This window comes from Simochromis diagramma, unplaced genomic scaffold (genome assembly GCF_900408965.1).
Source record: "Simochromis diagramma unplaced genomic scaffold, fSimDia1.1 OVJJ01000669.1, whole genome shotgun sequence".
Lineage (NCBI taxonomy): Eukaryota > Metazoa > Chordata > Actinopteri > Cichliformes > Cichlidae > Simochromis > Simochromis diagramma.
Window position 1 is genome coordinate 4530989 of NW_024387458.1, and position 15792 is coordinate 4546780.

The 15792-nt window shown below is 40.4% G+C and overlaps 1 protein-coding gene across 1 annotated transcript in view; it reads right to left on the reverse strand.

The window, feature by feature from the left end:
- tbkbp1 (TBK1 binding protein 1) overlaps positions 1-15792 on the reverse strand; it is a 69321-nt gene that overhangs the window by 20396 nt on the left and 33133 nt on the right. Inside the window, exons 3-6 of the mRNA XM_040014227.1 lie at positions 9675-9800; positions 6271-6375; positions 3728-3875; positions 1211-1407 (exon numbers count right to left, since the gene is read on the reverse strand). Coding sequence (XP_039870161.1) covers positions 1211-1407; positions 3728-3875; positions 6271-6375; positions 9675-9800 — 576 coding nt within the window. The remainder of the gene's footprint in view (positions 1-1210; positions 1408-3727; positions 3876-6270; positions 6376-9674; positions 9801-15792) is intronic.

The following is a 15792-nucleotide window of genomic DNA, read 5'->3' on the forward strand; positions in this document are numbered from 1 at the left end:
ATGTCTTTGTATACAAATAGATTTCTCATTTAAAATCAGAGGAGTCGCCCCCTGTGGGCCATTAGAGAGATTGCAGTTTTAAGACACTTCTGACTAGGCTTCACTTTTCAGACTCTGAATCTGAGTCCATTTTTATATACAGTGTGTGGTTTATGTGTGGTACCCTTTACGGCTTCCGTATGTGGAGGACGCCACCTTTTTAGCCATGCTGTTCCATCACAGCTATGACGCAGACAGAAAGTTCACTTTCTTTACTCTTTGATAGAAGAATAGCATTCTGTGATGCGGTCTTGGCTGACACCAATAACAACTGAGGGAATTATCTGACTTCTAAGCTTCTAAATGCTTTACTGTGTTCACCAGCTTTCTGTGACTTGGCCCGATTGCTCTCTGGTCCGGTGGTGAAGCCAGACAGTTGTTACAGCTTTGATTAGGATGAGAGATTATGTACACTGGCATAGCACAGACGCTGATGTCCTTTGGATTTCATTTGTGGCCAACTGCATGCTTAATTTTTGTCTCTCGCTGTTTTCATTGGATTGTGCAGACACAGCTGACATGTACAAGCACACCGTGAGGCAGTAGTTATACAGGTTATTCTCTCGCAATTGTTTTTAAAGGTCATGAGAGAATTTTAATGGGTGGTTGCACTGATATGTCAGCCATGGAGCAACTACTTAGTGAAGAGACGGTTCGCTAAAATGACTTCAGCTAGAAAATAGTATTTACCTGTTGTACCTAAGTAGACTCCTAATGTCTAGCAACCCAAACCCCCTTGACTCCACCCCTGGTTGCCACTGAACAGCGAGATCTTTACAGGGATCTCTAAATGTGAGGCAAACTGCAGATATGGTTTATTTTTACGTATATAAGTCATGCACATTGCATTTAATACACTGCGATATATAAATATCAATTATGGACACTCTAATTAGCTGTAGATATGCATTATTTAAAGACAAAATCATGGCATTAAATGATAAAAAAAATGACTGTGTTTAAAGGTCATGGGGGATTTTGATGAATTATTCAGCAGGAATCTTCTCTAATGGACGGAGAATAGAGTTTTCATTTCTCTTAATGCTTATCACAAATCTCCAAGGACATTTCAGGGGATGCATGACCAGAATGTATTTTTGTTTGCTGCTTCTCTGACAGTGCACAAGCCTCCTAATGCTTCCCTAGCAGATTAAAACAAGCCAACACTGACCCTCTGGCTGTTCTGCAGCTGTCTCATCTCGTCCTTTAGTCTTTCGCACTCTGCCTTCAGCTCCTCCTCCCGCTGACACGCCCCCTGGGCTTCGTGCCGCGCCCCTTCTAGCTCGGCCTCCAGGCGCTGCAGCTTAAGGTCGGACAGGGCGTCAAGGCTACGGGAGCTCTGAAGGGTCAACGCCGGGCAGTCAAGCACTGGGAGAAAGGAGAAGAGTTAAAAGCGCTAAAAAACACAGTGCTTTGAGTGGTTTTCGCCTGACTAATGCAGCGTGCTGCTGTCCATGGCTGCTGTACAATCGATGAGTATGAAAGAGCAAAAGAGATGACTTCTTCCAAGGGCAGCATCGTTCAGTTTGTACCTGGGTGATGTGATCTGTGTGGGCATGCTAGTGATTCAGCGCCGCTCACACAGACTCAGTCCTTGAGCCAGAAGACAGTAACAGTACAGCAGTATCATCTTTCATCCCTGCTCCTCCTGCCTCCTCAACAGAGCGCTCGTATGTGCAGTAACAGGTTTTCCTCATTCATATGCAGCTATTAATCATCACTTCCTCACGTATAAATTAAGGGAAAAAAACCATTGTTTACACCGTTTTTTCCAAATATTCGTTAAGGTAATTTGAAGCCTATGCAAAGTAGTACCTCCTCCTCATGAAGGTATACTATCAGCAGAGGCATCTGTTGAGGTGGCAGTGACACATTTCTTCCATCTTTCAACCGCCCACATTGTTGGAGAGGGCAGAGTTTAGCTTCTACTCACTCTAGATCAGTTTAAGTCAACAGATCCTCCTCCATGCAGAAGTAGACTGCGTGTCCTATCCTGAATTCGATGCTACAGTCACATAATGTACTGACTCGCTGAGACAATTTGAATTTAAAATCTAAAATCCTACGTTTGTTCACAAACTTTTTAAGAAGCACAGTGGAGTGCTCTGCCATGTTTGCGGAGTCTATAGAAATGCATTGTAATAAGTCCTGTTGTCTCAAGGGTTTTCCAGCATTTCGTAATGCACACTAGTCACAAAACAGATCACTCAACAGTACAGATGGAAGCAACAGCTGAATAATACAGATAAATCCCCAAATTTACATGAGCAAGTCACTTTACTGCAAATGTTTCTGAAGCCAGGATGAGTGAATTTCAGTCACCAGCACACGCATAGATTACGGGTCTCTTTTCTCTGTGACTGGGGAGTAGGAACAAAATGTCCAGGCTGAGTCTTTCTGACAGGCTGCGGTCTAACCTGACCTCAATTAAAATGCTTTTCAAACAGACTGTTGGATTTGATCAAAGACTCCATGAACAGGAAAATGCTGAGCAATATTATAGAGTCATAGCTGTTTTCTTGTTTTTTTGTTTGTGTAAATAAAATGCACAAAAAAACTCTTTTACACTTTAAATCAGTAAGAAGAGCCAAGGGCGTACTCTGCCTCCCCACTGATGGTAGCTGGGATAGGCTCAAGCCCCCCCGATAAGGATAAGTTGAAGAGAATAGATAGATTGATGGATGGATGTATCAGGAAGAAGTCAGGCCACACTCCCTGTAAATCAGCTGATCCCTTTCTATGCATCCTACTGGCAAATTTTACATCACGTAGTCTGTTTAAGTTGCTTTAACCTTTAGCCTACATTTGAGCTTATAGCGGTGGAGTTTCATTTCTATCTCAGCACCTACTGTGTCTCACTTAATCAGGGCCAGGGCCTGTTGTCACTGCCTCTTGCTCTACTCTGTTCTGTCCTGTCGTGACACTGCTCTCCCAATTACTGCAACAATATATCGTGACTAAAATCAGCAGTTGTTCTGAATGGCTACACTCAGTGGCGGGGCTATAAAAAGGAGTCCTTAAAGGTGACTTGAGCGATATAAATATTTCAGCACCTTTCTAGACGATAAGCTACACTTTGATTCAAATACAGATGCTATAAGTAAAAAGGCAAATCAACATTGCTTCTGTTTAAGAGAGTTGCTTTCATTTTTTTATGATTTGCCTCAACAGGCTTCAACATTTGTACCAACTGAGGGTCAGCAATGAAGTTGGGTCAGCAGCACAGAAACTCCAGCTCCTCTCACCTCTGCACAGCAACCCGGACAAAAAACATGATGTGAGTTTGAATGCTGGAGTTACATAAATGATCAGGCACAAGCATCCTAATCCAACTTCAGAAAGCTATGGGGGCATATTCTTTCCAGAGCTACTTAGCCATTCACTGAGCACTTTTGGAGAGAAATTAGTGCACTCCCTGCTTTATAAGCACGGTTTTTCACAAGCTTGCTGAATCATGCCAGGCTGGTTTTGTAATTGCCATAATTGGGTCCATAAACTCTAGGTCAGAGTTCATAAATGCATCGTGATTTCAGCCTTGGTTTGTGGTGTGAGTGGTTGAAACTGATCACCATATTGCCATTTCTCTCTATTGAAACATTTGATGCACACCAGTGCTCATATGGTTTATTCAAAATCAGATATAAAGATGCATAGTGAAGATAGAGAGTAAGATTGCCGGATCACTTACTGTGTGCGTCTGGGCCAGCATGGAGCTGCAGATACTGCATGTCTTTGCTGTGCAGCTGCATGTTGAGTTTCTGCAGGGAGTTGTCCCTCTGCCTCAGAGCTGACTCCAGGCTCAGGATCCGCTCAACGTGTTTCTCCACCAAACTGGTCTATAATGAAACGCATATTCAAATCTTTCTTTAAAGTCACCGGGATTCAACTATTTACTTAGGTTAAAAATGTTACATAGTAAATATGGATAGAGAAAACATCATTTAAATTACACTTCCAGAGTACCTTTCAGAGCTGAGATTAAAGAAACATTTGCTTTTTTGGTAATCTTGGTTATCACTTGTTTGCATTTGTATCATTACCCAGTGATGTTTGCAGATAATTCCTCTGTTGTGTTGATGCCACAATTTTAGTTTTTGTTTCTTTTGACATCAACTAGTTGGTTAGAAATGGGGAAGCAGGGGTGGAGCTGAGCTAAGGGACTGTGTGAATTTAGGGAAGACTTCTTTGTTTGTTCATGTGTTTTAAAAGTGATTTGCGTACTTCCTTGCAATGCACATGGGTGGTAAATAATACAATATGTGTTTAGCATTGAGGCATCTTTAGAAATATAAAGAAGAATGACTCCTGCGGTGGATGTTGTCAGCACAGAGGCCTCAACTCGACACGAAAGACATCAAAATCCACAGAAGAACTCTGACACGTTCTTTCATATGCTTGAAAAAAAGCATCCCTAGATTCAAAACACGCCTTTGAAATTAACTTGTGAAAAAACTATTAATGGTATTATGCTTCTGAATCCTCACTTTACTTTCAGTTCTGTATATTATGTTAGTAAGTGAGTGAAAGGATGGAAGATAAAGGTCAATGAGGCCCAACAGGTAGACGGAGCTGAATTAACAGCGAGCTGCAGCTTCAGGTGACATTGACAGTGTCTCAGCTGTTGGCAGGAAGCAGTTCCAACATCTTTGGTGCACTTTATCCCTTAATCACTGAGACCTCTGAAACTGCTGAGGCTTCTCTGTATGATGGACTTCACTATCATATGAGATGGTTTATTAGCATAGAGGGCATTTAGGGGAAGACCAGCCAGCCAATCTGTTCAGCTGGCAGCTTCGGGCGGATCTGGATCAACCTTGATTTGCTGTGTTTAAAAAAATGAGATTATTTTCTTTGGGGAAACACTGAATAGAATCTTTTCAAATATGATTTTGTTTCAGCTTAACGCAGTTTTGTTTAGCGCTAGAGGAGAACTTTTAAAAAATGACTTTTTCACACCAAGGACAAATCACTCACTATAATAATTCATAAACATGTCTGAGGACAGTTACGTATTAAAGTAAAGTGAGCTTTTGGATTTTGCTTTTGGTGACGGCTATTAGTTTAAATAGGTGTCTTCATTTAAGATGAGTGCAAACACTAAAGTTTTATTTTTGTAACTACATGTGTTCCACATTCAGTCATATATTCATGTCCGGTTTGGGGTGTTTGCAATATCTTTGGATCTTGCCTTTATTTTGTAGCTGCACTCTTTTATATTTCCTTGTGTTTAATCTTTTTCCAAATTTCCTTGCAAGTCTTTGTTCTTGTATTTTTTTTGTTTTATTTTGGTCATCACTCTGAGCTTGTTTTACTTCCTGTCACTTTATTGTCCCACTGATTAGATTCACCCGCCTCCTTATTTTATTCCTTGTTTATTCGGAATCCTATCTTCCCATTTTTCTGTTGTCAGTCTGTCTGCTCTCCTATTCCTATTCGGATTCTGTCTGCAAGGTACATTTTTAGTAGCAGTAGGTTTCTGCTTCTCATCTGTTGTCCAGGGTGCATTATCCAATCAGCTCTGAACGGCTTTGGTTGCATCCAGGTAAGAGCCGATTAGAAATCGCACTTACTGAAGTGTAATCTAATCTCAAAACCACCGGGAATTGTTAGGCAACAATTTCGCTTTTTTATTAACCCATTAAAATTTATATCCATTCATAAACAATGACCTCAAATGGAACTGGGCTGGGATAGATGTGGACAAGACCCAACCAGACAAAGGGTTTCCAGACATTCCTCCTTCCTGTCGTCGTCTTCACCAGCAGATCTTAATGTTTTTCAACGACTCTGCTTCTCCTTTAAGTTTAAATCTCAACCTCATCTGTTCTGTTGGATCATCTTTTGTCGGGACTGATGCTGATTAACTGTTAGCTGATTAACGTCCTAATCATTGCATTTCACACACGGATGAGCATTCTTTAAAAGCTTAGAAGTATGGTATATGATGTAGTAGAGCATAATCAATGCAGGACTCCAGAATCTGAGACATCTGCAGTTTTAAAATAAAAGCTTTCATAAAAACAATGAAACTACACACACAAGTCAGCGCCACCATCCACACACTTTACTCAATTTTGCAATTTGTCTGTTGTCTTAGTGATGTCAACCATGAAGAGTTTTACTTTTTAAATTTGGTCCCGATTACCAGAACGTGAAGCTGCGAAACTTAATGAGCCATATGTCTCGCAAAGAAAGCTACTGCAAAATAATGAACTGAATAATGCCTCTGACCATCTTGTCGAGATCCCTCTGGAGGTTGTTCTTCTCCATGTGAATCTTCTCGTAAGCCTTGATCACATCCTCCAGCTGTTCCTCTCGCTCCTTTCTCTTCTGGAGCTGAAGCGAGATACAGAAAAGGAGAAAGAAACGTAAAAAGGAAAAGGGTTACTTTTTTCCCTTCATTCCAACTTTTAAAACTTCTTCACAAAGAACAAACAAAACGGGGGTACAGCTTTCATTTTGAGAGGCGTCAAATGCGTTGGTTGAGGAACTGTTGTGTAACCAAGCAAATTTGGGGCACAGAAATCCTGAAAGCTCAGCGTTTGCCTCATCTCCAAAACAAGGATGTTCAAGTGTGTTAAAAAGAAGGATTTCTTGACATGCCGCTGATCTAATCTTCTTACAGTGTGGCGTAATACGAGGGGTGAATGCCACTGGATGCCATAAAGACAGACAGCTCTGAGGGCAGTGACATGCACCAAATTGAGAGAAATGAGGACATTTTCAAAGCAGATGAAGGCACAGAAGTGAGCCTTTTATTGAAGAATATGGAAAAATATGGTCACTTTGGACTACGCAGAAAATGAGAGTGGGAGCAGCAGCAAGGGAGTGAGATAAACAGAGGACAAAGGTATATCACTGCTGTGTGGTGGAGCACTGAAGCCTATTCAGTGTGTCTATGGTAACATATGCCTGGGGAAAAAAAAAAACTGGCACCAAGGCGTGTGCGGCTTGTCAACAGCATCGTGACGGAGGCGAGCAGAATTACTCCAGAGCTGGATTTCTGTCCTGAGAGGCCCACAAACGCACGGTTTCCTAAAATAAGGAGATATATTCATTATCACGTTTTAAATTTGCACTTCAGTGTAGATACTGTGGGCGGGATTGTTTGTTTTCCATAGTTGGTATCCCTTCGTAATTAATAGTATAAAAGAATCAGTTAGCAGTTATTAGTAGTACTTAGCGCTAAAGGAAGAATACAATACTCTGAGAATCTCGATGAAAACGTGGAAGATTGTTTTTTTTCTTTGTTATGAATGTGGAGTCCTTAAATGGAAAAAAAACTGTATTACTGTACAGTAAAAGAAAAAAGAAAAAATCCATCCAGAAACTCAAAAACGTTTTTGTCAGCTGTTTAATAAACGCGCTTTTTGTGGTGCTATGCGGTTCCGTGATATTTAAAAAAGAGAGAGTGAGCGCTACGGGCCAGAGGAAGATCATATATGTTAGTTTTTTTTAGGTGTGCTGTGGCTTTAAAGAGCAGAAGCCTTCTGTGGTTAGTTTGGTTTGTTCAGTAGCTGAAGGCAGTGCTATCACGAGAGAAAACGCTGAAAACTCTGGTTACCTGGAGAGCCGTACAGTTGCAGTTTAAAGGGACAGCATCCTTAAATCAAACATACTCACAAATATAAGTTATCTCTGCAGTCTGGTGGGAAAAAACAACAATGTAGAAGCACCTTTAGCAGCTATAACTTAAAGTAATTATTTTCAGTATGACTTTGTTGGTCTCTCACATCACTGAGGCAGAGTTTCGGTCCACTCTCCTTCGCAGTGTTGCTTCAGGTTTGAAGGCATTTATTTTGCAGCTTTCTTAAAGTCCGGTGAGGTTGAGGTCTGAACTTTGACTGGGCCCCTGCAACACCTTCCCCTTTTTCAGTCTTTCTGCTGTGCTTGGGATCATTGTCCTGTTGCATGACTCGATTTGGAGGACAGAAGGCCTCACCTCTAACTCTAGAAAAAACAAACCTAACTCCAAAGATTTGGGATGCTGTGTAAAACAACTAAAAACCTAATGCAATGATCTGCAAATCTCACCTATGTTATATTCACAATAGAATATGGAAAAAATGTTTACAATGTCTAAACTGAAATGTACCACAAGAAAAATATCAGGTATTTTTGAAGTTCATGGGATGTGCATAATAAGATTCAGATTTTCTGGAGAAATATCTGTGCAGGCTGATATTCAGTATTGGATCCCTGTGATCTTTGGGCCCTCAGGCAGCATTGCATTAAAAACAGGCATGCTTCTGTCATGGAAATCACTGCACAGGCTAACTGTGCCATCCACTAATGCAGGTTAGCAACTGCAAGGTGCCCGGATCCTGCAAGAGAAGCCCAAATAATCATAGAAAATGGACACGCATTATGATTTGTTGTCTGCAAAACACATTAATACACTTCTTATAGTGGACGAAAGTGACATTTTATTAAAGTCCACTTAAACTAAGTCAAAGGATCAAACACAGGACTTTAACCCAGAGACTCAGGGCCTGTGTCCCATATGAAACCAAAAATGGCAAAAGCATAAAATGTATATTTTCAGATATAGCTTTTCATTTTGCTTTGACACTAAAACTGCTTATTTATGTTTAGGAAGGGGTGAAAGTTCAAATAAAAATAGACTAAGTCAGAAACAAAAAATTAGGAACACCAACACAGAAATTACAGACCTTGTGATGAAAGTACAGTTATGTATATTTGGTTTCAGAGGTAAAGGACAAAAAATTCCTCACATCAAAGCAAAGGTGAAATAAAAAGAAAAGATTTTGTAGGAGTTTGAAAAAACCCCTGATGTGTCTCAGAGCGTGCGTATGAGGGTTCACTGAGGAAATAGCTGAAAAATATTATTATACACAAAACGGGGGCAGAAAAAATGAAAAAAGCATAAGAAAGCATCATTATGTTCCCAAAGCGAGTGTTCACATGATTGTGTGATGATACATGAAACTGTACATTTATAGGCTGTACAGTAATTCGATTTTCTCTACCTGCCTTTGATTATTGGAGGTCACCACTTCATTGAAAATATAAGGTTTGTGCCTGTCAGCATGCATAGGTGGTTGTGGTCAGGGTCTTGTACCAACAGAGCATGCTCCTGCAGCCATGACCCTTTTAATCACTCTGACTGCATGGTATCAGCGCCCCATGACCTTGTATGTCCCACGCTAATCGTTTATGCTGCTCCCATAAACCATTTCCTTCCCTTTGTTCTGCTGTGTAGTTCTTTTTACCGCTGCTGCTACCAGTTTTACCACGGCCTTCCTGTGTCAGTCGTTTCTCACTTGTATTTCCCCACGCTCTTGTTCTCACAGACTTTGAAACAGGAGAGTTACAAGTGAGGAGAAACAAGTAGTCCGAGCACATTTCGGGCACAGCCATTCATCAAGGTTTTGGACAGCGGGAGCACATAAAGTCCACGATTAGTGCTTGTGTGCAGCGTGCACACATTATGCGTGCACTAATTTAAAAATGTGTGATGCCTGTGTGTTTGTAAAAAGGCGCGCCTTCTTTAGCATTTGTTTTCTGAAGGTTTACACGATAAGCACATCTGTAGCCAGGTTTAGACCCGGTTATGCCGCGCCACCAAAATAGAGCACCAGCATAAAAATCCTGTGTCTTGTCTGTTCTCTTACCTCGTGGGTCAGGGCGTTGACTCTCTGCTGCAGGCTGCCGTTTTCTGAGTGCAGCATCGCCGTCTCTTTGCTCTCAAATGAGCAGTAGGAGTTAGTGTCCTCACCAAACTCATTGATCATGGGGAACTGCAGAGGAAAAGTAAACAAGAAGACAAAAGTACATTGAGCTTGTTTATATTTTTTGTTTGCTTGGTTTTGATTTTTGTTTTTGCTGCTGTATTCTGCAATTTTTCATGAGTCCACACTGTGATCATTAATGATTCATCTTACATCAGCTGCAGCTTCTGTTTGGCCCAGATATCACTCATAGGATTGGGGAGTAGGGGGGTATTTTTCAGAGCTTTTAAACTAATTTATGAATTTCCATGTCAAGTTGTTCCAGTCATATTTCCTAATTTCGTCCCACACGGTGAAATCTGGGGAGGGCCTATTACTAAGCTTTGTCGGTCAGCCTATCCATCTCTAAGTTTGTCCATCTTCTCGTGTTTTGCGGCAAAACGTTGGAGAATGATGAAGCGCTTTTTAAAAATCACCCTTTCAAAAAATGTCATTTAAGATCCTTCAGATGAATGCAAACAGCAGCCGGTGCCTAAATCAGAAACACTGCAGTTCCTCAAATAGCCACTAGATGGTGACTCGGAAAGCAAGTCAGTCCCCATAGACTCCCAAGTTAAAGTGCCCAGCTTTATAACAACAACAAACAAGTTTACAGCCTAAAAACAAAGTTTTCATCTCTGTTGCTAACTTTCTTCTTGATAACAACTTCTGAGGATGTGAATTTATTTATAAATCCAATTATAATATAAATTCAACTTCCGTAAAAAGTTAAAGTTACACATCGTTAGGGCGGAGAGTGGCAGCTTTGAAAAGCATGCCCTACTAGCTTTCTATTAGGCTTCACCTAACATGATTGAACAAACTGCAGGTCCAAGAAGGTTTTATTCCTGTTTTGAGGGCCTGTTGCTTATTAACCAGTCTCCCTGTCCTTACAGATGGCTGCCTGGTTCTGCCAGACGATTCTTCTTATTAAAAAGGAGTTTTTCCTTCCCACAGTCGCCAAGTGCTTGCACATAGGGTATTGTCTGATTGTTGGGGTTTGATATCTCACCTTCACTGTCTTCAAATATCTCTAAAAACCTAAAAATGTAGTTAATTGAACACTTTGTTATGCATAAACTACAAATAATACATTGTTTTGTGTCAATTCCACATCCAGTAAACCTCTCGGTTATGAGGGAAAACCCACACACACCTCTGAGGTGGTCAGTTAACCACTGAAATTTGCCCCATTAGTGATGCAGGTGGCTTGTTAGTCTTTAGGCTGTGGCGTTAACACTGTGTGGACTACAATTGACAGTTTCTTTATCAGAGGTTTAATCATTTATGAGCAGGCTACAAGTGACTATTTATCTGTTTCTATCATTATAACACTAAAATAATTTAACAAATGGACACAGATTGACATCTACAAGGTAAAAAATGTATAAAAAATAAACAAAGACAGATTAATGACATCTGCTTCTTGGATAAAAGTAGGTTTTCACATTCTGTGTCTCATATGGTCACTTTTAGCTCCAAAAAAGTCTCTTTTTTTTTTAAACTTAAAACCATCAATTTCCTATATTTTTATGTCTGTCAGAAAGATCAAAAGCCACCACGCTCAGTCTGTCCAAGTGCTCTCGTACTTAACCACTGTGAAGCCCACAATTTCCCACGCACTTCTACCAAAGAGCTATTTAAAAAATGAGCGACAAACATCTAGTTTCATTTAAAAGAAAAGCATAATAATTATTTAAAACACCTGTTTATTGCAGGTTTTAGTAAGCATAATTCAAGCAGGAGTAAATTGCTAGTGATTGGCACTATTTTCACCGTTGCATTAATACACATTTGGTGCTATAATGAGTATTTCAACTCTCAGAATCGTGTATGCGAGACTGACTCGAAATAAACTGCAGAGTGTGCTCACGGTAATGAAGGAATATGTCACCCAGTGCAACAGTGAGGCTCACTGATGTGTTAGTAATAAATTCTGACAACAATGGAGCTCTTTAAGAACAGCAGAATCAGGCACAATACTTCTAGTTGGATCAGTGCTGATTTGTCTTTGGATGTGATTTGTTGACAATCTGAAAAACATAGAAATTGCTAGTTTTATTACTAAGACACAGGCAAGGAAATAATAAAGGATGGCAGAGAACCGGCATTTTAGCAAATACATCGCTTACATTTAAAATATGCTGGAATAATTTCATTATATGTAGCTGAATTTATGCCGGTGTGATTTATTACATCATCATCATAACTTTAGAAAAGGAGTTAATGGACTTTATTACATTTACTATTGTTTTCTAGTGTCGGCGGTCATGGTCCTGAACTCCTGTAGTTACCAGAATGCTTTGATAGAAACATACACGTTATATAACTGCGTGTGTCGTTCAACCTAAATGAACACATTTACATTTAAAGTGCCTACCATAGGCTCAGAGGGCTATTCATTTTCTGTGTGAAGTCATTGTTTTGCTGATGCAATGTCTGTTCGAGGAGCAAACAACCCTTTTCCATTTAGTGCAACACCTCTCTCTGCTCAGTTTAACAGTAAATGTTCCCAACGTGGGCAATCCCAGAGGGCATCAAGTATTCTCACGCCGCTGAGCATCAGGAACGCCGACAACAACCTTGATTTACCCATGAACAAAGCAACAAAAAAAACCACTTCCATTTGTATCACTGCAGCAGCTGTGCTGAGGAACCTTGAGCTACACTTAGGACTACTAAAATGTCTTCCATTTGTAACTGATAACAGCTGGATAACAGCTGGATCAGGTGTTAAACAGTATTCGTGCCATGGTTTTTGGTTTCCGCTCTGTTACTTCCTCCTTTCTTTAGTAATGCTTGGTTCTTGTTCATTCCAATTTCCTGCAACACCTGATACCAAACAGATAATCATATTCCCCAGTGTATACTTTGCTGCATGTGCAAACATACATAGAAATACAGCATATAAAGCAGAAAGCAGGCACACGATTGTCCCAAGCGGACCTATGTGGATAAAACATTAAATGCATTAATGTATTGTTTAGGAGTCAGATGCTCTTCAGATGGCACTGAATGGTGGATCTGAACTCAAAATCTAATGGTACTTTATGACAGAGCCTCCACCATGTTTCACAGATGGCTGTAGACTCTCACCTCTCTCCTGCCCTCCATACATATTGATGGAGTTTCAAAATTGGAGTCATCATGCTGTAAAACCAGGCATTTTAACACGGGAGTCTGTGGAAACTGACTTCCCTCAAGTGTCCATTATAAGAATTTTTGGCACTTCCACATTAGCTTCACTTGTCAGCGCCGGAGGGCGATGCTTAAATATTCAAAGCTGAAAAAAGGCACATGTTCTATTTACATAGGCACAGGTGTGACAGCTTCTACTCCAAACAGCAAACATCTGCACCTGCTCTTCCAAAATCAACATCTGTCTCTCTGGGAGAGGGCCCTGAACAAACCACAGTTTGAGAGTAAGTCAACAGCAATGTGGCGGCCTGAAGCCTCGAACAACAGCTGCTCACTAGAATGATGCAGGACTTCGGTTTTACTTCTCCATACCTGCCACCCCTCTCATGCATTTCCAGCACAACATGTTTTATCTCTTGCAAACAATAAATCATAGAAAAGCCAACAAAATTCATTCAGAATCTCACCCTGACTCTTCAACCTGGTATCACGGCAAAATGTGTAATATACACACAATCAGAAGTAATCGTGGGGAACAGACATTATTACCACATTTACATGTAAATACATATTAACCGCCTAGCTTAATTGTTTCTGGTAATTTAGGACCCAGGAATGCACTTTTTTGCTCACTACCGCCTTCTTGGCTTTAAATGTATTATCTCCCCCTGCTGGAAATGCAACATCTGCACGTGTGCCCATTTTACGGGCACGGTTAACCGGCATGTCTGTTGCACCCTTTGTCGTGATATGGGGTTGGAGTCGTTCTGGTTGACTGTTTCTTTCACGAACAGTCAACTCAAACATAGCTGAAGCTTAAAATTCTCCCCGGTAGCTCGTAATACTGCAACAGCTTGCATCTTTTTGGAACTGTCTTCATTATCACAGCAGCCTCTTTCACAATTTTTCAGTCATTTAAAACATTTTGTTCTCTGTTCACATGCAGCAGAACAAGAGCTACACTGTTAATGATGCTCTCCAATACTGTAAGCAGTACAGCTTATTAAAAGTCCTTGTGTACCTGAAGGAGAATTAGGCAGTGAAGGCTGAGGGAAATTCAGATACATCACTACTTCATAGCCATATTATTTCTAGAATAAGTAGACCACAGACTAATGATGATCACAATGTAGGAGTGATTTTTCTCCAATCCTTCTGTGTTCTTAATTTGAACCATTTATCTCTCCCTTGCTCCGTACATCATTATCTCCCTTCACTCCTTCATTTCTCACCCTCTCTCCGTGTTTATCAACGCATGATTCCGCCCATGTTGCTCCTTCTTTCCACTTCTTTTCCCATTTTTCCTCATTTTCTGTCCTCCCACGCTATTTCTTTACGCTCATTTGCCTTCCCTTTCCCCGTTAAATCAACGTGCTGGTCCAACCACTGCTGCGAGGTGGATTTCTGCCTCACCAGCTTTCTCGCCCAACCAAGAACTGCTTTGATATCCACCGACAAAGTTGCAGGTCCAGCTGTGCAGAAATATTTACTGTCGCTGACGTTATCTTTGGAAACTAAGACGTTTTTGCTTGAACTCTTTGTCACAACCCTTCTGCTGAATCCCAGTAGATTTCAGTGCTAATAGTGTACATTCATGCACTTAATCAACCCAGTTTTGTCAGTGACAGCGAGCACTTAAACTGAGGCATGGGATATGTTTTATATGCAAACCTGTAAAGCCATACGTTAGTGATGTTATTCAACGAAGCCTTGCAGCGCACACTATATGCGTCACGTTGACACGGGGAATTTACATGCCTTTACTTGGTGGCACAGAAAATGCATGAATAAATATGCATAAATATGCTTTTATTCTCGGTTCAGATTTACTGCAAAGTGTGTTTTATGCAACTCATCGAACAGAACACAGATACGAGAATCAATTCGATTACTGTAACCTATCAAAGAAAACTCAGTCAATAAAAATAAACGTGTGATTTCCACATCTCTTTCTTGCTTGTGAAGTTTAAACATATCAAATTTAACAACTCTAATGCAAGCTGTCACCTTAGAAGTAAATGCCAGCACCGAGAGCGTATTGAGTGGGGAATTAAAAATATAAACTTAAAAATACACAAAATTGACTGTTTTCTGCCAGCATTGCTTTCATGCCTTATTTGTAGCGATAGTTTCCTTTTAGCTCCCGATGAAATGCTCCTCTGACTGACATCCATTTTGTATGCAAAAAGTGAATTGATGTATGAAACACAGCCTGAAGCAGAAAGCCCGAGTTAATAAAGACACCACTGGAAGCGTGAACGTGCAGCTGAACATTTGCACCTAAAAAAGTATCCGAGCATGCATATGAGTTTAATATCTCACTAAGTTTGTTGAGATGTGAGACAAACTCCTGAGGTCTTCAGCTCGTCTGGTCTCCTGTGATTTTTTTTGACACCTCTGCTAGTTGAGTAACTTGAGTGGATTTAGTTCGGGATTACGTAAAAGTTGCACAAAACTGCTTCATTCTTGGCTTTAAGCCTTTAACTTTTGGATTTAAGTTGAATCTCGATCTAAAAACCTTCGGAAGGACTCCTTACAAATAAAAGAAAAAGCAAAATACATATCAAACTGACATTATGTTGATGTCCTCAAGAAATGATCACAGACTAATCTGGATCGATATAACCTTCTAGGCTCAGTGCATACAGACAAATATTTGGAATTAATTTCAGGCTCTGATACATGTTTACAAATGTCATTTAGTATCATTTAAAGGAAAAAAAATTTGGCTTCTGTGCCATATATCACAGAATAATTCCCTCCTTTCAGATTAATGTTCATTCTCCAGCTAGCCAAGGATCAAAGCCGACCAATCACAGAGCATGAAAGCTCCCTCTTTCATCTTCTTTGTGCACAATCTCACTACTTCAGTAAAATGGAAGGT